Below are 25,531 nucleotides of genomic sequence, written 5' to 3' on the forward strand. Positions count from 1 at the left end.
ATGGTGTGTGGGACATGTACAGGGTATAAAACAACCAAATAAGACTTACGAAAACAGTAGCACTATAACATGAATGCATTAGGTTCATTAGGTGTAGCAGCCACAAGTTAAAAAGAAAAAGATCTGAAAACGGGAAAAAAAAAAACAAAAACACAAGAAAATAAAAAATTATTATTACATCAAAAAAGAAGCCTGAATGGCATGATACCTCCAGGGTGCCAAGGTCGAAGACTTGGACTAGGGAGAGGGGCATTGGGACCTCCAAAAAATGGGGGAAGAGAGTCCCCCACTGTCTTCTGGAATATGAAAGCCTGGAATACAAAGCATAAAAAACATTTAAAAGATTAAAATGTTAAACTTTTAAGAATGCAAAAGTCACAATAAGCGGTGCACCCCATGGGCAAGGAGCGATAAAAAAAAACCCCGATGAGGGGGCCCTGGCCACATAAAAATGTCAGGGGGCCAGGAAAAATCAGAGATCACGCCTCTAAAGTGTGAAGGTGGATTTATGTTGCTTCTGTCGCACTGGGGTTCAAATGCGACTTGGAGCCATGGGTGGTGTAGGAGGTGCAGGATCATCTTTGGGGAGAGGTGGCAGGCCTAAGTTGCCTAGAAAAGCATCATGTAAGGAATACTGTACGCCATCACAGGAGGCAGAGAGGCGAAAGGGAAAACCCCAGCCATACACAACCGGGTTCCAGCCGGGTCCACGGGTTCGCCCCACCCAGAGGCTTAGGAGCTAATGATCTGTAGACTCTATCTAAATGCCAGTCAATATTAGGGATATTGGGAGCCACTATGTTGAACAAGCTCAGTAGATAGGGGCGGAGGTCTTGGTCTTCCACTGTTTCTGGGATACCCCTGATCCACAGCATGTCCCATGAGTGGTGAAGTCATAAGGGGCGGGGTCACCGGATGACATCACGCAGTGACCACGCCCCATGCCAATATAAGTTGTTGCACAACACGCACACGGCATTAGAGTGGGAGAGAGCGTTGCGTCAACATCGGAAGAAGAGCAGAGGGAAGAAGACGACGGAGAAGACCGGGCAAGAGCTAGTAAAAGAGCAGGCAAAAGAGCAAAGATAGTGGAGGATCCCAGCAGAAGACACCGGACAGCGGAAAAAGAAGTGAAGAGAGAGTGGAGAAGAGGGGAGAAGAAATCGGAAGAAACCCCTGGAGCTGCCTAATAAATTACTTTAAAAACCTGTGTAGTGTGTTTTATTTTTGACACTTTTTTCCCGGGTGAATGGGTAGGGATACAATACTCATTCACATAGGGTGGGGGGCCGGGATCTGGGGGCCCCCTTATTAAAGGGGGCTCCCAGATTCCGATAACCCCCCCGCCTGCAGACCCCGACAACCAATGGCCAGGGTTGTCGGGAAGAGGCCCTTGTCCTCATCAACATGGGGACAAGGTGCTTTGGGGTGGGGGGGCCCCGCAGGGCTCCCCCTCCCATAAAGCACCCACCCTCCATGTTGACGGCATGCGACCTGGTATGGTTCGGGGGGGCCCTAGCTCGTCCCCACCCCATTTCCAGACTGGCTGGGCTGTGTGCTTGGATAAGGGTCTAGTATGGATTTTGGAGGGACCCATGCCAATTTTTTTCATTTTGGCGGGATTCCCCTTCATCCTCAGCACACAAGTCGATCATGATGATCCATTTGATTTTGAATAGAGGCAGAGAAACGCGGCTAAAAGCTAGCGCCGCTAAACGTGCATTGACGGCAATGCAAAGCGCTGATAAAATCGCGTTTTTAAAGCAGCATTTTCCTGCCAGGAATCCAGTGTTCAGAACGACCTTTTTGAGCGTCCTATGTGCGTGGAGTCTTAGTAAATTCCCTGTATGTGTTCCATGAAGACTAGATAAAATACAACCAAAATGATTGCCCTACTCCATTTGGGAGTAGCCTTAAATTAATGACTTCAATTAATGAAAGGTAAGGATGAACAAATGGTTCTCAAAAGTTTTTTTTTTTTTAACTATTAGTTAATTACTATATTTTCATACATATTGAATAAGGCTTTACCTCTCTTAGCTGGAATGGGGCGCTCACTTTGATTGTATTTTATCTATTTCAAACTATAAGACTTTGTTTTTGTTTTTTTTATGGCAATAGCAGAAGAAATCTTTATGGGACATAGCGAGAAATTTTGGTGGGAAAGTCTCACCCCATGAGTCTCAAATATATATAAAAGACACTGATGACTCTCTTAGCATTTAACCAGTTCCCGACCGAATCACGCAGATATACTGCGGCAGAATGGCTCTCCTGGACAAAACCCTGTATGGGTACACCCTTCCCCTTTTCGGACACCAGAGGGTGCCTACCCACTGCACGGCAGGGGACCCGAAGCACGTGGCCAATCGCATGCACGAGTGCCAGCATGGGGATGTGTGTTTGTAGGAGGAGACATGTCGTTTGTTCCTAGTAAGTAGGAACAGCGATATGTCTCCTCTCTTACTCAGTCCTATCCCTATACAGAGGGAACACACATTTAACCCCTTGATCGCCCCCTAGTGTTAACCACTTCCCTGCTAGTGACATTTACACAGTAAACAGTGCATTTTCATAGCACTGATAACTGTATAATTGTCAATGGTCCCAAAAATGTGTCAAAAATGTTCGATCTGTCCATTGCAATGTCACAATACCGCTAACATTTGCAGATTACTGCCATTACTAGTAAAAAAAAAATGCCATAAATATATTTCCCATAGTTTGTAGACACTATAACTTTTGCGCAAACCAATCAATATACGCTTCTTGCAATTTTTTTTTTTACGAAAAATATGTAGAAGAATACATATTGGTCTAAACTGATAAAGAAATGTGTTTTTTTTAAAAATTGGGGGATATTCATTATAGCTAAAATAAAAAATATTGTTTTTTTTTTTAAATTGTCGCTCTTTGTTTGTTAATGTGCAAAAAAATAAAAACCGCAGAGGTGATCAAATACCCACAAAATAAAGCTCTATTTGTGGGAAAAAAGGACACAAATTTTGTTTGGGTACAGCATTGCATGACCGCATAATTGTCAGTTAAAGCAACGCAGTGCCAAATTGTAAAAAGTGCTCTGGTGAGGAAGAGGGTAAAATATTCTGGGGCTGAAATGGTTAGGATGTATAGTTTTTAGGGGACAAACTTGCTGTCTTCATTACAGTGCAACATTATGGTTGTGTGCCTTTGAATTAGCAAATTTTTTAAACATTTGATATGTATTATTTTGAAGTTGTTTTCTCAAGGAAATACGTAGACTGACATTGCACCATCATAATAGAAAAGGAACCAACATCTGATATACAAATATCTTAGTCCATGCATGAAATTTTATTATCCAGCTTCATACCTCCAATGATGTACGCTATTTGGCAATTAAGGGGAAGCAAGGCAGTGGGTCAAGAGGGAGATAGGGATTGGGAAGAGATAGGAAAGCAAAAGAGGATAAAGTTATAATTAGTGAAAATATATACACAAACAATAACCAGTTCTTTGAAAAAGCAAGAAAAGAAATACAGTCAAATCATGAATTTGGAATGAACTAACCACCTATGCTAACGTTTGATGAATTTGTTATAGGAATTACTCTTTAATGCCATCATCTGTTCCATAACACATTGTTAATTCTTGGTTGAAACAGAAGGCAGAGTCCCATAGAATATCAGCTATACTGATATTCAATAGGGCCAATTCAAGATTAGGGACACGCCCTATAATGTTTGGTATTCGGTGAACTGGTGAACACCCAATGTTCGAATCGGGCTCATCCCTAGTCCCTATTATATCAACCATATAGAGAAAATAATATTCCAGTAGGACCTGAGAGATTTGCAGAACCAAATTATGTGTACAAGAGAACCAAGTTCACTCTAATCTCTCAAACACAGTGGGGGATTATGATTATCTATTTTATAAAGCCTGTATGGACTGATATGCCAGCGATGTGTTATCATTTGCAGTAGCTCCCATTGACTGGAGCAGTGAATGACCAGATCTGAAACATGCTGTTTAAGGCAACTTTCCATTACTGCAATGAGTATTTTTTGTCCTTGTCACTTTCCCATTTAATCATAGTTGAAGTTTTTGAGAAACATTTTCCCCCTTTAAGTGTCTATAAAAAAGTGAAATACTTCTATAGGGAAACAAAGGTTTATGGAGATAGACAAATTGAAGGATGCACAAATAATAATATTGTTTCATAATCAGAATCTCATATTCTTGAAATATTCATTCAAACATTTTTAAAGAGTTTTTTCTGTATAAATCAGATAATGTACAAACACCTCTAGCGTACCGTTTATGTAGATTAAGATTAGGATTACAATTTTCTTATATCAGTCTTAATTGTGACAAGTGTATTTTTAGCCAGGCTTCAAAGTGGAATGAATGGTATGGAATTGGGCATTAAGATTAGGAGCGCCTACTTTTATGGATAACCAAATTTCAAAGAGTTTGATTACTGATTGTGTCATCTATTTTTGCCCAGGCTGACAGTTTGTTAAGAGAGGCGAAATAATGCTCCTTTAAGAGATTAATCAACAGATATCTATATTTAATACAAAAACAAAAATACAATAGATCATACTTGTAAATATGTTTAAACCACATGAGCATGACTTTAACTAATACCCCAGAAGTCGAGGATCGGGGCCACTCTGTGCAAAACGAACTGCACAGTGGCGGTAAGTATACCATGTTTGTTATTTTAAAAAAAAAAAAAAAGTAGGGTTACGATCACTTTAAGTGAATCAAACCCATAGCATTAAGGTAGTATACTAGTTTACAGTAAAATCCGGGCCATGTAAAGGGCACTTACTGTAACTCAGACTTTCTGCGTTTCTGACAATATAATCAAATAGTTCAAAAGTTCTTGATTTGTTTGCAAATAATGATTATAATTCTACTTATGTTTAACAACAATGTTTGCCTTGACATCTAACTTTTCTGCCTTACTACCTTTGCTGCAAGCAGGATATATTGAACTGTTTAATTGCAATGCTGGAGTATACTGAACTCACATGAGTTTATTTGCTATTTTGGATATCACAGACTGGAATGATATATTCTTCCATGCTGCATCTAAATGAGCCATTGTGTATGCAATTACAGCACTTGGAGTTATACAAAGTTTATTTCCATTTATAGCATTGACACTCAATGAAGCATATGTTGGAGTTCCTACCATCTGCCACGGATTGCTATTCCAAGATTCACTTTTGTTTTTTCCATTGCTTGTTTGCTACTTTATGGTGGTTTTGATGTTTACACTACATAGCCAAATTATGCATCAGAGGATTTGAATCTGACCTGCAGTGGTGCTCAACTGATAGAGAGTGTTATGTACATGTAGTGTAACAACTTGAGCATGTGAGATGTGTATGGGGATGTCCTACAAATGACAACATTGTTGTCATAGATGGTTTTAATCTATGGGGAAAGGTGATGGCTTCAATAATTATTTACATTTTGTAATGTTTTATACTAATTTAATTCAAAGCTCTGTGATCCTTAGAGTGACTGTCTTTTCACTGCCTTTCCCACAAATGTTTTTCAATATAGTTGTCCAGTCACAGGATCATCCCAGACTGGAGAATGAGCATATACTAAAAACGACACCATATTTCCATATCTTTTTGTTATCGTAATTATAAACTGCTGTTAAATAGACTAAATAAAATAATTTACTAATTGGCATGGTAAATGAAATATCAAATATGTATAATAATATGTTTTATTATTTCAGGGTTTTTGAGTACAGGGGATCAAGCAGCTAAAGGAAATTATGGATTACTTGACCAAATTCAAGCTTTGAGATGGATTGAAGAAAACATAGGGGCTTTTGGTGGAGACCCAAAACGAGTTACCATTTTTGGCTCTGGGGCTGGAGCATCCTGTGTAAGCCTATTAACCTTATCCCACTATTCTGAAGGTAATCGTGTTATGTTATACCTATTTGTCTTACAACAATAGACAGAATTGATGGAAATTTTTAGTTTCTAATATAAAACAGGCTAAATAATTTGAGGTTGTATTTCCAGGAAAAGATTGTATAAAAATAAAATAAGAAATATGTATGCCAGACCATAGCCAGAATGCAACATTAATATTCCATGGTCCATATGTAATGCTTATACATGCTGCCATTGATGAGTTAATTGTACCCAAGTGAAAAGGAAGCAGTATCTATTATTCATACATCCAATAAGCTTTTTACTAATCATGTAGTGAAATAGGCAAGGTTACTAGAAAGAAAATCAGATTTTAGCTCACTATGATCAGTAAAAATACATTTGGGACTATTTAATTGAACAGTTCTATTTAAATTATTACATTTTTTTGACAGATATAAGAGCTTTTTCAATTAAAAAAAAGTACAAAAGGTAACAATGATATTATTCAAACTTTACAATTGCATAGCTACCAGTCGGATTTTGTATCGCTGTAGACAGAGCAAAGAAGTGTGATTCCAATTTGTTATTATATTTTGTTCTACTTGTTCTAATACTTTTTGAATAAACATACATGTAAAGTGGATGTAAACCCGATTCATAAAATTTGAGCTGGGCACATATATCAGTAGTGTTTTCTTATCTTTCTTCAAAGCACTGAGTCCCATAGCTTTCTTTTGCCCAGTAGCTCTGTTATCAGCCTGATAGGCTCTGACACGTTTTTGAGATGCCAGCTTGAAGTGTGTGTCATGGGAGTGTGTTATAAATAGATTAGCAGACAGCTTGCCGTCTCAGAACAGAGCTCTTCACATTTCTTATTCCTTGGCCAATGTGGAGTGGAGGTGTGTGCCTTTCCTCCCATAAGCTGTCTTGCTTGTATGCCAATAATCCACTCCCAATGCTGACCAGGAAGAGAAAATCTGTAACACAAAGATCACTTTCTAAAGGATATATATACAGCTGAAGACAGCAGATATACATGTAAAACTTATGTAGGGAGATTTGTTTAATCCCTGTGTATCATCTGAGGTTATTCACTTCACTTGGTATATGTGGGGGTTTACATCCACTTTAAGCTAAAATATTCACATCACTTCCAATTATTTCCTTGAAACTGGAGATATTCTTTTAAATTCCTGCGTGCATGAATCCTGACTAGTGAAAAATGTATCAGTTTCCCAGAAAAGGTTAAAAAAAATCTACAGAACATTGCTGCTCACTAGGGATGAGCTTCGAGTTCGAGTTGAACTCATGTTCGGCTCGAACATCAGCTGTTCACCAGTTCACCGAACAGCAAACAATTTGGGGTGTTCGCGGCAAATTCGAATGCCGCGGAACACCCTTTAAAAGTCTATGGGAGAAATCAAAAGTGCTAATTTTAAAGGCTAATATGCAAGTTATTGTCATAAAAAGTGTTTGGGGAGCCAGGTCCTGCCCCAGGGGACATGGATCAATGCAAAAAAAAGTTTTAAAAACGGCCGTTTTTTCAGGAGCAGTGATTTTAATAATGCTTAAAGTCAAACAATAAAAGTGTAATATCCCTTTAAATTTCGTACCTGGGGGGTGTCTATAGTATGCCTGTAAAGGGGCGCATGTTTCCTGTGTTTAGAACAGTCTGACAGCAAAATGACATTTTGAAGGAAAAAACTCATTTAAAACTACCCGCGGCTATTAATGTATTGCCGACAATACACATAGAAGTTCATTGATAAAAACGGCATGGGAATTCCCCAAAGGGGAACCCCGAACCAAAATTAAAAAAAAAAAATGACGTGGGAGTCCCCCTAAATTCCATACCAGGCCCTTCAGGTCTGGTATGGATATTAAGGGGAACCCCGGCCAAAATAAAAAAAAAAAATGACGTGGGGTTCCCCCTAAATTCCATACCAGACCCTTCAGGTCTGGTATGGATTTTAAGGGGAACCCCGCGCCAAAAAAAAAAAAAAAAACGGCGTGGGGTCCCCCCAAAAATCCATACCAGACCCTTATCCGAGCACGCAACCTGGCAGGCCGCAGGAAAAGGGGGGGGGGACGAGAGTGCGCCCCCCCTCCTGAACCGTACCAGGCCACATGCCCTCAACATTGGGAGGGTGCTTTGGGATAGCCCCCCAAAACACCTTGTCCCCATGTTGATGAGGACAAGGGCCTCATCCCCACAACCCTGGCCGGTGGTTGTGGGGGTCTGCGGGCGGGGGGCTTATCGGAATCTGGAAGCCCCCTTTAACAAGGGGACCCCCAGATCCCGGCCCCCCCCTATGTGAAATGGTAAGGGGGTACTTACCCCTACCATTTCACTAAAAAACTGTCAAAAATGTTAAAAATGACAAGAAACAGTTTTTGACAATTCCTTTATTTAAATACTTCTTCTTTCTTCTATCTTCCTTCATCTTCTGGTTCTTCTGGTTCTTCTGGCTCTTCTGGTTCTTCCTCCGGCGTTCTCGTCCAGCATCTCCTCCGCGGCGTCTTCTATCTTCTTCTCCTCGGGCCGCTCCGCACCCATGGCATGGGGGGAGGGTCCCACTCTTCTCTTCTTCTTCATCTTCTTCTCTTCTTCTCTTCTTCTTTTCTTCTCTTCTTCATTTTCTTCTCCGGGCCGCTCCGCACCCATGCTAGCATGGAGGGAGGCTCCCGCTGTGTGATGGCGCTCCTCGTCTGACAGTTCTTAAATAACGGGGGCGGGGCCACCCGGTGACCCCGCCCCCCTCTGACGCACGGTGACTTGACGGGACTTCCCTGTGACGTCACGGGGAATGCCACAGGGAAGTCCCGTCATGTCCCGTGGCCCCGCCCCCCGTTATTTAAGAACTGTCAGACGAGGAGCGCCGTCACACAGCGGGAGCCTCCCTTCATGCCAGCATGGGTTGCGGAGCAGCCTGGAGAAGAAAATGAAGAAGAGAAGAAGAGAAGAAGAGAAGAAAAGAAGAAGAGAAGAAGATGAAGAAGATGAAGAGAAGAGCGGGAGCCTCCCCCCCATGCCATGGGTGCGGAGCGGCCCGAGGAGAAGAAGATAGAAGACGCCGCGGAGGAGATGCTGGACGAGAACGCCGGAGAAAGAAACGGAAGAGCCAGAAGAACCAGAAGATGAAGGAAGATAGAAGAAAGAAGAAGTATTTAAATAAAGGAATTGTCAAAAACTGTCTCTTGTCATTTTTAACATTTTTGACAGTTTTTTAGTGAAATGGTAGGGGTACTTTTGTACCCCCTTACCATTTCACACAGGGGGGGTCGGAATCTGGGGGTCCCCTTGTTAAAGGGGGCTTCCAGATTCTGATAAGCCCCCCGCCTGCAGACCCCCACAACCACCGGCCAGGGTTGTGGGGATGAGGCCCTTGTCCTCATCAACATGGGGACAAGGTGTTTTGGGGGGCTACCCCAAAGCACCCTCCCAATGTTGAGGGCATGTGGCCTGGTACGGTTCAGGAGGGGGGGGGGGCGCACTCTCGTCCCCCCCTCTTTTCCTGCGGCCTGCCAGGTTGCGTGCTCGGATAAGGGTCTGGTATGGATTTTTGGGGGGACCCCACGCCGTTTTTTTTTTTTTTTTTTGGCGCGGGGTTCCCCTTAAAATCCATACCAGACCTGAAGGGTCTGGTATGGAATTTAGGGGGAACCCCACGTCATTTTTTTTTTTTTATTTTGGCCGGGGTTCCCCTTAATATCCATACCAGACCTGAAGGGCCTGGTATGGAATTTAGGGGGACTCCCACGTCATTTTTTTTTTTTAATTTTGGTTCGGGGTTCCCCTTTGGGGAATTCCCATGCCGTTTTTATCAATGAACTTCTATGTGTATTGTCGGCAATGCAATAGCCGCGGGTAGTTTTAAATGAGTTTTTTCCTTCAAAATGTCATTTTGCTGTCAGACTGTTCTAAACACAGGAAACATGCGCCCCTTTACAGGCATACTATAGACACCCCCCAGGTATGAAATTTAAAGGGATATTACACTTTTATTGTTTGACTTTAAGCATTATTAAAATCACTGCTCCTGCAAAAACAGCCGTTTTTAAAACTTTTTTTTGCATTGATCCATGTCCCCTGGGGCAGGACCCAGGTCCCCAAACACTTTTTATGACAATAACTTGCATATTAGCCTTTAAAATTAGCATTTTGATTATTCATGTTCGTGTCCCATAGACTTTAACGGTGTTCGCGTGTTCGAACGAACTTTTTTCCTGTTCGCATGTTCTGGTGCGAACCGAACAGGGGGGTGTTCGGCTCATCCCTACTGATCACCACAGATATCCATTTTGCTCCAGAAAAAGGGTAATTTTCAATCCTTACCAGTTCAATTTCTGGGTGCCATTATAGGTAGTCTTAAAGAAAGGCAGTGGTTGACAAACATTGTCTCTTAACATGACATCTCAGGCACAGCTGTGTGAGATCAATACAAATAAACATGACCATTTATTACAAAACTTTCTGAGAGGTCACCTGCCTTTTGGCACAGTTACATGGGCATATGAAAACACATAACATAAAGGAACAAAGATTGTGATCAGAAAGGTGTAAACCCCCAAGGTCTATAGCTACCTCAAGTTTGTTTCTAAATATCTTCTAAATTTAAAAAAATAAATTATTTACAATGAGGGTGAAGAAAGATACACAAAAAAAAAGAAAGGCCAGCAATAGCACTCTGGCATCTAGCCAGTTCCACAGAACCATGAGGCAATCCAGAACTGCTCTGTAAGTGTCTGGGAGTAGAGGGGCAGAGAACCTGAGAAGAAGAGGAGATGGTCCATGGATACCAAATGTCACAAAACTTTTCCTCTCTGTGTTATATGGAAGCCGTAAGGCTTTCCAAGTTTTTAACATCATTAACTTGGTTCAGCCAGTAAGAGATTAAAGGAGTGATAGGCTGCTTCCATAAGGCTGAAATGCATGCCATGGCCACATTCAGCAGATTAACTTTAGGTGAAAATGTATGGGTAAGTGGTACGCTATTAATGTGAAGTAAATAATTCATACTATGACTGCCTAGCTCCACTGCTCTAAGCTTTAAGTGGAACTTTAGTCAGAAAATGAAATCATACTGTCACGTACCTGGTCAGAGGCCGAAGTGCCGAGAGGGCTCCCCTTGCGGCTAAGTGCAGTACATCCCTGAAGATGGTACAGAAGGTGTAGTGCCCAAAGAAGCACAGGATACCTGGGTACAGGAGGGTAGAGCCGGTGGCCACTGGATAATTCAGGATACACAGCTGGGCCAAAGTCTCTAGGGATCCTCAGTAACACTTGGCAATGGTGTGTGCAGGAGACGGTAGTGGACGCCAGGTCAGGGGTCAAACACTGTGTATCCAACAGGAGGAAGAGGCAGGAAAAGGGTCAAGTCAAGGTCAAATACAGGAAAGCAAGCCAGGAACAGGTAATGGTAGCAAAGTCTGTGGTGCAAGCCGGTATCAGACACTGGAGACGAAGCGAAGGCGGTAAAGCAAGCCAGGGGGTCAAACCAGGAGAGCAGATCAGACAGGTCAGGAGCAAGCTGGGTCACAACAGAAAATCCAAGTATAATATGCATAATAGAGTTTTAGGAACATGGGAAGGCTGACAACAATGCAACAATGTGGTGGGCTCAGCAGCAGTCTTATATAGGCCAGTTCGTGGCTGCATCTGTCATACTGTGTGCCTATTACGTACGCATGTTTGCCAACTAGCGCCATCGCGCATGCACGTTTGCACATTAGTGCTGTCGCTAACCCGCGTACGCCTGTTTGTTCTTCTTGCATCAGTGCGCATGACAATGTGCCGGAAGCGTCCATTAATTACCAGTACTGGCACTATTGACAGTTTTCCTGTGGCCATTTCCCTGACACATGCTAAATCACTTTATGCTGGCTGCTTTTTTCAGGTATATATATATATATATATATATATATATATATATATATATATATATATATACACATATATATATATATATATAAAACATTAAAAATAAGTGCCTGTACTGTTTAAAATACAGTAATACACTGTCTCATCCTGCTCTGTAAATGCTCAGTTGCTCTATTTAAGTGGCACTGATCTGCTGACAGCCTAAAGATTCACTTCTCCTCAGGGCTCTGGGCTTCAGAAAAATGGCAGCCTCTAGCAGGACGAAATAGGAATAATGCTGGAGGCAATTTACAGTACACACTAATTTTGGTAGCATAATTATGTGGAATGTATGTTCCTTGGTAAATAACATTATTGTTTTAGTATTAGTTGTCTCACTTGTTCCCAGAATGGGTGTATTTTTTGGCCCTCTTCCTGATGACAACATCAACATAAGTTGGATGTTTGCGGGGAAGTTTGTTGAAGCTTAGTTGGACCCTGTACCACCCAGGGCCATCTTATCAAGCATCTATCAGGGCCAAATCATCACTTTAATGATTAAGGATTGTCCCGGGCACCTTCATTTCGGGGACAGTACAGTGTCCCGGAATGAAACTGACAGAGCCAGCCAACCCAGCATAGCACTGGCTTCGTGTCCACCCCCACCTGAGCCTTACTGGCCACAGGTTGCTAGAGCTGCCTGGCATCTAGCAACCAGTGACATCACGGCCGCGACTCCTGCACACTGCACAGCATTCAAAGCGGTGGAGGACTGCACCTTGCCTAGTGCTCTCCACTAGGGCCAGGATAAGGGAAGGGGCGGCTGTCCAGGGTGCAGTGTCATGTCGTCCTATGGAGGAGAGGGCGCCGGGAGCTTGTTAGTGTCTGACATGAGTAATGCCTCTTTCATTCAGATAGTTGGAGATTGTGATGGCGACACCTGATGGGGACATCTGATCTATATGGGCACTGGGATGGGGGACACCTGATGTATGGGGACACTGTTATTGGGGGACCTGATTTAAGAGGACACTGTGATGGGGGACACTTGATGTATGGGGACACCTAATGTATTGGGGCACTTTGATGGGGACATCTGATCTATATGGGCACTAGGACGGGGGGAACCTAATGTATGGATGCACTCTGTGATTGGGACATCTGATCTATACAGGCACTGTGATGGGGGGCATATAATGAGAGGGGGGAACTATGATAGGGGCATATGATCTATATCGGCCATGTGAGGGGGACATCTGATGTATGGGGACACTGTGATGGGGACACCTAATTTAAGAGGACACTGTTACAGGGACACCTGATGTATGGGCACACCTAATGTATAGGACCACTGTGATGGGGACATCTGATCAATATGGGCACTGTGATGGGGGACACCTGATGTATGTGGACACTGTGATGGGGGACACCCGATTTAAGATGATACTGTGATGGGGGAACCCAATCTATGGGGACACTGATGGGAGAACCTGATGTAAAGGGGCACTGTGATTGGACACGTGGTGTACAGTATATGGGCAATGTGATGGGGTGACATGATGTATGGGGCACTATGATGGGGTGACATGATGTAAGGGGGCACTGTTATGGGGTGACATGATGTATGGGGACACTGTAATGGGGGGACGCCTGTTGTATGGGGACACCTAATGTATTGGGGCACTTTGATGAGGACATATGATCTATATGGGCACTGTATTGAGGGACACCTGATGTAAAGGGCACTGTGATAGGGACACCTGATGTATGGAGACACTGTGAAGAGGGGCACCTGATGTATGGGGCCACTGTTATGGGGGAACCTGATGTATGGGGACAGTGTGATGGCGGACGAGGAAAAAGGGGAATTGGGAACAGTGGGACTTTATATGAAACAAGACACTTGGGTAGTTCAAATCATTCAATATAATAAAAAAAGTTTATTGGCAAACAAAAGGGGGTAGTACAGTGGGAACATTAATAATAAATCAATATGTAATTGTCAGAATAAAAAGGCATGATAAATTCATAGCACAATAAAATTCATAATACAATAGCATTGTTACATAAGGTTGATAATGAACCGACAGTACACTCCAACGTATCTATATATTACTAACCAATAAAATTTAATTGATAATTTGAACATTTCAAACCCATAGTAGAATTATGATTATTGTGGTATAGCATCCAATAATAAAAAGTTTGACGCATTTCCTGGATCGTTTCCACTCTTCAGGAGCAGCTATACATTAGGGGTACCTATGGTAGATAATCGGTTAATAATCAATGGTAGTTGATTATAGTAGGAAGAGAGGGAACATCAATTAGTGGTTCTAACAACTCTTACCTATGATAATCATAAGGATTTTAAGGAAGAATGTAATCTGGAGGGGGGGATACGAGCAGTCTGTAAAGCTGTGATAGAAGATGGGGCACACATGACATATCCGTGGATACATTTTCAAATGTGGTGACAGATCTGGTATGCTGACCAAACGTCAGTAGGTGGATCCAATAGGTGTTGGATGGCTGGCAGCGTAGGACAACTAGAAGATGTCATAAAATATAGAGGTCAAAATTTTCAAACGATAGATATGTTTAATAGTGTTACTGGATACAAACGCTAATGCCCTGTACACACGATCGGACATTGATCGGACATTCCGACAACAAAATCCATGGATTTTTTCCGACGGACGTTGGCTCAAACTTGTCTTGCATACACACGGTCGCACAAAGTTGTCGGAAAATCCGATCTTTCTGAACGCAGTGACGTAAAACACGTACGTCAGGACTATAAACGGGGCAGTAGCCAATAGCTTTCGTCTCTTAATTTATTCTGAGCATGCATGGCACTTTGTGCGTCGGATTTGTGTACACATGATCGGAATTCAGCCGATCGGATTTTGTTGTCGGAAAATTTTATAGCCTGCTCTCCAACTTTGTGTGTCAGAAATTCCGACGGAAAAAGTCTGATGGAGCCCACACATGATCGGAATTTCCAACAACACAATCCGATCACACTTTTTTCCATCGGAAATTCCGACCGTGTGTACAGGGCATAAGTCTCTAAGTATGGGGATCAAAGGAGATGGTTGCATGGAGAACTCAGGTAAAGGGAAAGTGGATAATATCACTTTAATCATCACTCCGATGGTTGGGTGTGTAATAAAAGATGGCAATTATACTGACAGGAGCCAGGGAATACAAGGTAAGGGGACCAGAGTGTTCCTGTTCAATCCCAACCCAGGATTTTAATGCGGCTTGAGTGCACCAGCTTACCACCCATGCTATATGTAGCACCTTGTAGTATAGTAGGATATCAGGTAGGCCAATGTCTCATTTCTTCTCCAATGAGGGTGGAGAGGGAGATATGTATACATGGTCATTCTTCCCCCATATGAATTTAAGAAGTAGTGAGCGGAAATGTTGAAAAAATTATGTAGGGATGAATATAGGGAAGGTTTGGATCAGATTAAACCCTTTCATTCCTAAGCCTATTTCTAATATTTGGTGTTTACAAGTTAAAATCTGTATTTTTTGCTAGAAAATTACTTAGAACCCCAAACATTATATATATATTTTTAGCAGAGAATCTAGAGAATAAAATGGCGATTGTTGCAATATTTTATGTCACACGGTATTTGTGCAGCAGTGTTTTCATGAATTTTAAAAAACAAAACAGTAAAGTTAGCCCAATTTTTTTGTATAATGTGAAAGATGATGTTATGCCGAGTAAATAGATACCAAACATGTCATGCTTTATAATTGCACGCACTCGTGGCAACAAACTATGGTACCTAAAAATCTCCACAGGCGACGCTTTAAATTATTTTTACAGTTACCAGGATAGAGTTACAGAGCAGGTCTAGTGCTAAAATTATTGCTCTTGCTCTGACGATCATGGAGATACTTAACATGTGTGATTTGAACACCGTTTACATATGCGGGCGTGACTTCCGTATGCGTTTTCTGATTTATTTTTATTTTATTAAATTGTGTTTTTTTAAAAAAATATAAAACATTTGATCACTTTTATTGCTGTCACAAGGAATGTAAACATCCCTTATGACAGTAATAGGTGGTGACAGGTACTCTTTATGGAGGGATCAGGGGTCTAAAAGACCTTCAAAGTATTCAGATCGCTGAAAACAGCGATTCTGAATACTGTATATTTTTTTTAATCCGGCGCCATTGGCACCCGAGTAAACAGGGAGTGACGTTGTGACGTCGCTTCAGTTTTTACATTCAGGAGACAGGAACGAAGCCATTTATGGCTTCATTCCAGTCTGTGGCTAGACGCCAGAAGTGCCAGATCGTGGATCGGGTCTCCCGGTGGGACGGGAGGCCTGGTCAGAGCGGAAAGAGGCGGCGGGAGGGGGGATGTCTCCTCCCACTCCTCCGGGATAACAATTGAGCAGCTTTTAGCCACATCTGTCATTATCCCTGGAAAGCCAATTGCCCTCTCTAAAAAACGGTACCAGGATCATGCCTGCAGCTGTGGGCATCATGCCAGTATAACCCCCGAAAGCCGAGGCCGCATATATGCATACGCTCGGCACAAAGGGGATAATATCTGAGGTTGATTAGTCATATTAAAACAGTTACATCTCCCAAACCACATCAGGTTTAAAGCCCTACAATTTTGTTTATCCAAGTGTATTTTAGATAATGAGGGTCAAAAGTTGCCTCAAATAACTGATCCAGGCTGAGGTAAGCTGAGCTGTCAAGTACTTTAGATATAAAAGGAGGCCCAAGGAAAGGAAACATTGTCTCAACCTAACAGGCCAGTACTGGTATATTGATGACTTCAGATTTAGTGTAAATTATCTGATAGATACAATACCATTAATGGAATAGAGACATTAGGTTGGGGAGAGTCACCTCAGGATTTAAGATTACAAATAGGAGACTGTCCATGCATGATCCACGTTAAGTATGGCGATTGATTGGTAGCTGCTACATTGTGTGAGATCTTTGTCTTGTTTGAGAATTACAGTGATGTATGCCCTGAGGGAATCTGTTGGTAGGGACAAGTGAATTATTAACATCCACCAATTTAAAAACTAATAGTCATCTCTGCTTTCTTTCAGTAGACATTACTAATCCTCACATTTTTTTTACTGAAAAATCCCTTATTCTCTGTGACCTTTGTAGCCTAACTATTGAATCCAATGGTTCATATTCTGAAAAGGCTCATTTCTATGAATAATGCTTAATAGATAAGATATAAATAATATGCTTTTACTTATTCATGTAAGTACTTACTATTTAAATGAAGTAAAGGGTCTAATGTTGTTAACATACTAATGTTGTTAAGTTAAAAAATAATTAGGTAAAAAGATTCTTGTACAGATTGTAAAGATCTTACTTTCCTTGTATGCTGTCTGTGTGCTCATTAATCATAGTACTATATTTTATGTACGTTTTTTATTTCATTAACTTATGACCTGATGCCTGATGTGTACATGTTCTTATATATGAACTTTAACAAGACTAATTTGGGCATTTCAATTATATTGGCTCATAGAAAGCTCTATAATTGTACACAGATATAGATCTACAAATGATACAATTTACTGTATAGCATTTAATAAATAGATGTTTAGATTGGAAAAAGGAGGCCATTGATAGAGAGACACCAGTAATGATGGGGAGTGAGAGGTAGGCACTTCTCACTTTCCTCAAGCTATTGGCCAATTAACTATAGTGGCTGTTCCTTTTAGGGCAGAGTAAATATGATGCCTTGGTAATAAAATCTTGTATTGCTGGGAAGCCCTTGTCGTCTATCTCAACTTAACTTTCATATGGCCCAGATGTTAAGAAGGATGCTTGAATTGGTTGCATTGCAAGATCAGGTTATGTGTGGTCCTCAGGAACAGATTTGCTATTGAACGCAGGAAGATTTTCTCTATATATCTATTGACCACACATTCTTTTCCATTATTAGTATAAATTGACACAATATGATCACAATATTCTAAAATAGGTTAGAAAAGGTTTTTGTGTAAAGGAACTGATCCTAGCTAAAAGTTGTGTACCTACAGGCTTCAGTGAGGAAAATGTGCCCCCAGTTGTCACCCTGATGTTTGCTGTAAACAATTTTATACAATAAGATTGTTATTTCAAATCAATATTTAGTATTTAGCAAGAAATGAAGATAGTTATATATTCTGTATGTGCTTGGACTTTAAAGCGGAGCTCCACCCAAAAGGGAAAGTTCCACTTTAAGCACTCCCCCCCTCTCCCCTGCCACATTTGGCATGTCATTTTTTTTGAGGGGTGGAGCGGGTACCTGCTAAAACTAAACACCTTCTAGGTGAGTGTGTGTTTATTAAAAGTCAGCAGATACACTTTTTGTAGCTGATGACTTTTAATAAACACAAAAAGGACTGGAGCTCCTCTTTAATATGAAGCAACCCCACACCTGCAGTAGAGCTTTCTGGCCTTTTTTTTAGCATTTATCTGAGGCTTTCTACCTTAAAACTGGAAAGTAAAAATTATTATATAACCATCCTGGCCTTTTTTAAATTTGCTGTGCACTGATTGGTGTAAGAAGTCACTTGGAGGCAGCATGTCATGTCAACAGTAACACACACACACAAAAGTTACTGATATTTTGCAGACACCATGTCTCTCTAAGCTAATATACACAGCTTTGACTTAGTGAATAAGCATAAAACAATATACCTGATGCTCAGTGTTACATGTGTTTGCAGTTCACATCATACTGAACAGCACAGGACATATGTATGAGCTAATGGTGGCCATCCATGCTTCCTCCAATAAATGATTGATTTCTTTCCCGATTGGTCTCTTTTGATAAGAACAATCAATGTATAGTCAACAACCCATTGAAATTATATACCACACATTGTGACATGGATTTAGATTGATAGTTAAGATACAATCATAACTTTAATCTGCAAGTTTTTAACTGCATCTCCATGTTTCCAAAATGTAATCTCACAATTCGATCATTTGGAATATGCTGGTACTCATAAATGAAACAATTAATAATTTTTAATCCTGGCTAATTGACTTAGTTTGATTGAATCTGATCTAAATTAGGTTTAATCTGATCAGAAAGAAAGTTATGACTATTCAGTTGTTCATGGATTCAATCATTTTGAATGAATTACACATTGATCGGATGATAAAATTGAAGCATGTGTGGCCGCCATTACTCTTTACTTATCCTCTTTAAGTAGATAATAAAGCACACATTTTCATTAATGCAATAAGGAACACAGCAAGGTAGTTGTGGGAAACAACACTGAATTTATACTCAGGGGTTGATTTACTAAAACTGGAGAGTGCAAAATCCAGTACAGCTCTGCATAGAAACCAATAAACTTCCAGTTTTTTTTTTTTTTTGTCAAAGCTAAATTGAACAGGCTGAAGTTAAAGCTGATTGGCTACCATGCACAGCTGCACCAGATTTTGCACTCTCAAGTAGACATGTGCATTTGTTATCGTCCAAATGCATCTTTTTGTCTGAATTTCTGGGATTTTCGTGTTAATTTTAACAAAACGACAATGAGCGATAAAGAATCCAAAATCCGAAAGACCTGAAATAAAAAAATGCTTTATTTTCATATCCATGATATTTTTGTCTTGCTGCTACAACAGTTCGATATTTGATAGATAGAATATTCAACATGACGCTGACAATAGCGATCTGTGTCTATCGAACCTGTGGTCAAATGTGCCTAACCTAACTCTTTTATTCCAAGATTATTGAACATAGAGAGAAAAGATTTAACATTATAGAGACAATAGTAAAATGGCTGTTAGTGGTCGCTGCTGGAATGGGTGGGGGAAGTAAAATGATGATGATGATGAATGTTATTGGCTGATTGTAACCAAAGAGGATTAGCAGGAAAATAACTAGAACTTAAAGTGGTTGTTAAGCCACTCTAACCTGTATGCACCATCAACACTGCCTCCTATTGTAGTATCCCCCTCTGTGTGTGATTTATAAAAATAAATGTTGCAAATACCTAATTTCACTGCTGATATTGCGATCACATGACTGGCCAGCTTTCTCCTTTTCTCCTCTGAGAGATGCAGTGGGCAGGGCTGAAATTCCTCTGCTGATGTCAGTCTGGAGTGGAGGAGGAGAGGAGGAGAGGAGGAGAGAGATGGCTGGTCATGTGATCGCAATCTTGGCTCTTAAATTAGGTATTTACAGCATTTACATTTACAAATCATTCACAGAGGGGGACACTGCAATAGGAGGCAGTGCTGACGGTGTATACAGGTTAGTGTTGAGAGCAGCAGGAGGGGGTAGGGACGGCTCACACACAGACAGAGAGGGGAGGGAGAGGAGGACACAGGAGCAGAAAGGAGAGCAGAGAGCAGGCTGGGGATGACGGAGGCACATAAACTGACAACAGTGTCTGGTCTCAGCAGCCATGATATACTGTGGTCAGTTTACAGAGGGGTGGGGAGAAACTGGCAGGATCAGACAGGTTTTTTAGGTGTTACGGTGGGCCAAATGACACAGGACAAGCACTGTGTCATAGAACATGCTTTAAAGGAGCAGAATCAATTTTTTTGAGGGGGTTAGCAAATGCTTTAAGTACACATGTACAGCCAACTTACTTTCCCTTACGATTGCTATTAGAGAGAGACACACTGAATCATTTTAGACAGTCATTCTTAGCTGGTCCATTTGTCCATTTCAGAGAACCTGAATTATTGAGCAAAAGGCTTTGACGATAAGATTCGACGAAGATTCGACAGAAAAGATTAAGCAATAAGATTTGACGATGCAACTAAAACATGCGTTCACCACGAGCGGACATTTATGGTCAAATACTCCGCTCATAGGCTATAGAAGAATTCTAATGTTGTTTGACTAGTAATAATAATAATTAATAATTATTAGACCAGAAATGTACGATCGCAGCGTCGTACAGTTTAGCTGCTTCATCGAATGTTCTTAGAACATCCAACAGACACCATAAGCCTTCAATTGACAGATTCCACCTCAATTAATTTGGATTAACGAAACAAAATAAATAAAAACAAATTTTGAGAGTAGCTAAATAAATTAATTTTGCGGACGAAACCGAAAATCCGAAACAAACTATTTCAGTGTGCACATGTCTATTCTCAAGGTTTAGTAAATCAACCACACACAGAGCAGCAACACAGTATACAGTACACTGTCAGCAACAGTGAAGGTCCTTAAGTGTAGATAGGATGTGGTGCAGTTACATGTGTTTGCAGTCCTGATCATACTGTAAAGACATTAGTCTGATAAACTTACCAACAACTGCAGAGGAATTCCAGAGTTCTAGAATTCATTGTGCAAATGGAGCTCTTCAGCTAGCACTTCCTCCTTCAGATCAAATTGGCTATATGGAAGTTGTGTGCATCACATTGGACACTGCAGCAGTGACTGACACCACCTGTTGCCCGAGGGGGTGTATCTAAAATTTTAAGTCACATGGTAGGCTGAGCTTTGACAGCTCGGAAGCATTCTTGCTAAATGCCATTCAAATAAAATTAATAGGCAAACATTTTGGAAAAGAAGGGGAGAAAACTGTAGTGCAGTATACTTTTCTACAGGGCACCAAAGGCAGAAACAGATGGGACAGATTACCTGAAACTAGAGTTCTTCTTTAAGCAAATATTCTACAAATACTGTATATAACTTGCTCTTTTCTGAAGAAATTAAGGGGAACCCCACGCCTCAATTAAAAAAAAATGGCGTGGGGTCCCCCCAAAAATCCATACCAGACCCTTATCTGAGCACGCAACCTGGCAGGCCGCAGGAAAAGAGGGGGGGACGAGAGAGCGCCCCCCCTCCTTAACCGTACCAGGCCACATGCCCTCAACATTGGGAGGGTGCTTTGGGGTAGCCCCCCAAGACACCTTGTCCCCATGTTGATGAGGACAAGGGCCTCATCCCCACAACCCTGGCCGGTGGTTGTGGGGGTCTGCGGGCAGGGGGCTTATCAGAATCTGGAAGCCCCCTTTAACAAGGGGACCCCCAGATCCCGGCCCTCCCCCCTGTGTGAAATGGTAAGGCCATTTCACTAAAAAAGTGTCAAAAATGTTAAAAATGACAAGAGACAGTTTTTGACAATTCCTTTATTTAAATGCTTCTTCTTTCTTCTTTCTTCTTTCTTCTATCTTCTATCTTCCTTCGGTTTTTTCCTCCATCTTCTTCTTCTGGTTCTTCTGGTTCTTCTGGTTCTTCCTCCGGTGTTCTCGTCCAGCATCTCCTCCACGGCGTCGGTGTCTTCTTCCCTTCTTCTCCTCGGGCCGCTCCGCATCCATGATGGCATGGAGGGAGGCTCCCGCTCTTCTCTACATCTTCTTCTCTTCATCTTCTTCTCTTCATCTTCTTTTTGGGCCGCTCCGCATCCATGATGGCATGGAGGGAGGCTCACGCTGTGTGACACTTCTCCTCTTCTGATGGTTCTTAAATAATGGGGGGTGGGGCCACCCAGTGACCCCGCCCCCTCTGACGCACGGTGGCTTGACGGGACTTCCTGTGGCGTCACAGGGAATGCCACAGGGAAGAAGGGAAGAAGACGCCGATGCCGCGGAGGAGATGCCGGATGAGAACACCGGAGGAAGAACCAGAAGAACAAGAAGAACCGGAAGAAGAAGAAGAAGATGGAGGAAGAAACCGAAGGAAGACAGAAGAAAGAAGAAAGAAGACAGAATAAAGAAGAAGCATTTAAATAAAGGAATTGTCAAAAACTGTCTCTTGTCATTTTTAACATTTTTGATAGTTTTTTAGTGAAATGGTAGGGATACTTTTGTACCCCCTTACCATTTCACACAGGGGGAGGGCCGGGATCTGGGGGTCCCCTTGTTAAAGGGGGCTTCCAGATTCTGATAAGCCTCCTGCCCGCAGACCCCCACAACCACCGGCCAGGGTTGTGGGGATGAGGCCCTTGTCCTCATCAACATGGCGACAAGGTGTTTTGGGGGGCTACCCCAAAGCACCCTCCCAATGTTGAGGGCCTGGTATGGTTCAGGAGGGGGGCCGCTCTCTTGTCCCCCCTTCTTTTCCTGTGGCCTGCCAGGTTGCGTACTCTGATAAGGCTCTGGTATGGATTTTTGGGGGGACCCCATGCCGCTTTTTTTCTAAAATTTTGGCCGGTGTTCCCCTTAATATCCATACCAGACCTGAAGGGCCTGGTATGGAATTTAGGGGCACCCCCAAGTCTTTTTTTTTTAATTTTGGCCGGGGTTCCCCTTAATATCCATACCAGACCTGAAGGGCCTGGTATGGAATTTAAGGGGACCCACCACGTCGTTTTTTTTTAAATTTTGGTTCGGGGTTCCCCTGTGGGGAATTCCCATGCCATTTTTATTAATGAACTTCTATGTGTATTGTCGGACCGGCAATGCATTAATAGCCGCGAGTAGTTTTAAATGACTTTTTTTCCTTTGAAATGTCATTTTGCTGTCAGACTGTTCTAAACACGGGAAACATGCGCCCCTTTACAGGCATACTATAGACACCCCCAGGTACGAAATTTAAAGGGATATTACACTTTTATTGTTTCACTTTAAGCATTATTAAAATCACTGCTCCCGAAAAAATGGCCGTTTTTGAAAACTTTTTTTTGCATTGATCCATGTCCCCTGGGGCAGGACCCAGGTCCCCAAACACTTTTCATGATAATACCATGAATATAAGCCTTTAAAATTAGCACTTTTAATTTCTCCCATAGACTTTTAAAGGGTGTTCAGTGGCATTCAAATTTGCTGCGAACATCCCAAATTGTTTTCTGTTCGGCGAACTTGCGAACAGCCGATGTTCGAGTCGAACATGAGATTGACTCGAACTCAAAGCTCATCCCTAATAGGGAATAAAGAAATGAGAGGTAATAGGGGTCCCTGGGGTAGTACATGGTAATAAACACATACCATGAATGCAGAGAATGGAAGTATAAATTGAGATTACCAAGGTCTTAGTAGGGAAGCATCAAAATTGGAAGGCAAAAAGTGAGTCACCCAGGGATTCCATATATTCTCAAAGTTGCATATTTTATCTTGAGTTATAGCCTCTGTTTTTGCGTGGATCATTGCTTGATTGACTCTATTTTTAGTTTCAGCAATTATTAAGGATGGGGATTTCCAAGCTTTGGCAATTGTTTGTTTCACGGCTGTAGTGATCTGTAATAGGAGTTTGAATTGGCCGTAGGAGAGAGTGGCCGTTTTTAAATTTAAAAGTGTATTGTAGGATCAGGATTAATAGGGATTTCAGTGTTGAAATCATAAGAAATACGTATTTCCAGAAATGTTTTGCTACCGGGCAATCCAACCAAGTATGAAGATGTGATCCAAGACACCACAGTCATGAAAACAAGATGGGGAATAATTTGGAGCATATTTTGCAATTCTGACAGGGACCAAATACCACCATGTGGGTACTTTGTGATTTGTTTCTAAGGCAGCTATGTTTCGTGAGGATGACTTAGGTGTGATCCAAAGACTTTGTTGTTATCCAAATCTTATCCCAATTGGCTGCTTCCAAAGAAAACCCCAAATCCATCTCCCACTCAGCCACATATGGTAGTGGGTCTGAGTTGGGTTTAGTAATAACATGAGTGTAAAGAGTTGAAATAAGTCCCTTAGTGTGTGGGTCACATTTACATATATTTTCAAAGCATGTTAATTTATCTAAATGAATTCATCTTTGTATATAGGGCATACAAAAAAAATATTCTGAAGATATCAAAAGAGCTCTGAATTAGGAAGTTTATGACTTTCACATAAGTCAGGGAAAGTTTTGAATGAAGTAGAGAATGTGCTAGTTCACAGAGTTGAGTTAAATTAGTGGAGGTCCATACTTTAAAAGATTTGGGAGAAGACCAAGCAGGATAGAAAAGTGGATTTTAAAGAAGTGATAAAAGAGGTATATGGGGAGATTTAGTCCATTTACTAATTGAACTATATCCCAAATGGCTAGTGTATGTTTAGTTATAGGAATATTGAGTTTTTTTACAGTCCGAGGAATTAGACCATATGAGGTTGGTTATTGAAAGTGGGTTGCAATCTATTGATTCCAGCTCAACCCAAAGCAGAATTTCATGTTTTGCTTGATATTTAGGGATATGGGCTAATTGAGCTGCATGGTAATAGGTGGTAAAATTAGGAAAACCTAGTCCCCCCTTGGGCTTTGGAAGGTAAAGAGTGTGTTTGGGCAGACGGGTTCCAAGGAGCCCCAAACGAAAGTTAATGCCTTACATACTCAGTATTTTGAGAAAGTATGCTGGAACAGGGATAGGTAAAACTTGAAAAAATAAAGAATTTTGGGCAGTATAGCCATCTTTATTACATTAATTTTACCTATCCTATACCTTTACCTATACCTATTTGATGCAAAATTGGAGGATAATCGGCCATGAAAATGTCAGAAAGATTGGGTGTGAGAGTTATCCCTAGGTAAAGAATGTGTGAAGTGGACCAGGAGAAAGGGAGGGATGTTTACGCTCGTTGTAAAATATGAGGAGGTAAAGATATATTTAAGGCTAGATTTTTGAGAGTTAATAATTAGACCAGATACGTGGGCAAAGTGATCAAGTTTACTTATAAGATTAGGAGCAGAAATATGAGGGGATGACATAAAGATTAAGATATCATCATCAAATAGGCAAAGTTTATGTTGGTGACCAGCTAAATCTAGGCCTTTAATAGAGGGGTCAGTATGGATTGATTAAACAAGGAGTTCAATAAGTAGGGCAAATAAGAGTGGGGAAAGTGAACATCCCTGATGCGTACCCCTAAAGATGTCAAA

The 25,531-nt window shown here is 41.4% G+C and overlaps 1 protein-coding gene across 4 annotated transcripts in view; it reads left to right on the forward strand.

Moving 5' to 3' along the window:
- The window catches only part of NLGN4X (neuroligin 4 X-linked), a 662,825-nt gene that overhangs the window by 499,537 nt on the left and 137,757 nt on the right, over nt 1-25,531 (forward strand). For all 4 annotated transcript variants that reach the window (XM_073616379.1, XM_073616381.1, XM_073616383.1 and 1 more), the window contains one exon: nt 5,747-5,932. In XM_073616379.1, coding sequence (XP_073472480.1) covers nt 5,747-5,932 — 186 coding nt within the window. The remainder of the gene's footprint in view (nt 1-5,746; nt 5,933-25,531) is intronic.

Source organism: Aquarana catesbeiana, linkage group LG02 (assembly GCF_042186555.1).
Source record: "Aquarana catesbeiana isolate 2022-GZ linkage group LG02, ASM4218655v1, whole genome shotgun sequence".
NCBI classification, from domain to species: Eukaryota; Metazoa; Chordata; class Amphibia; order Anura; family Ranidae; genus Aquarana; species Aquarana catesbeiana.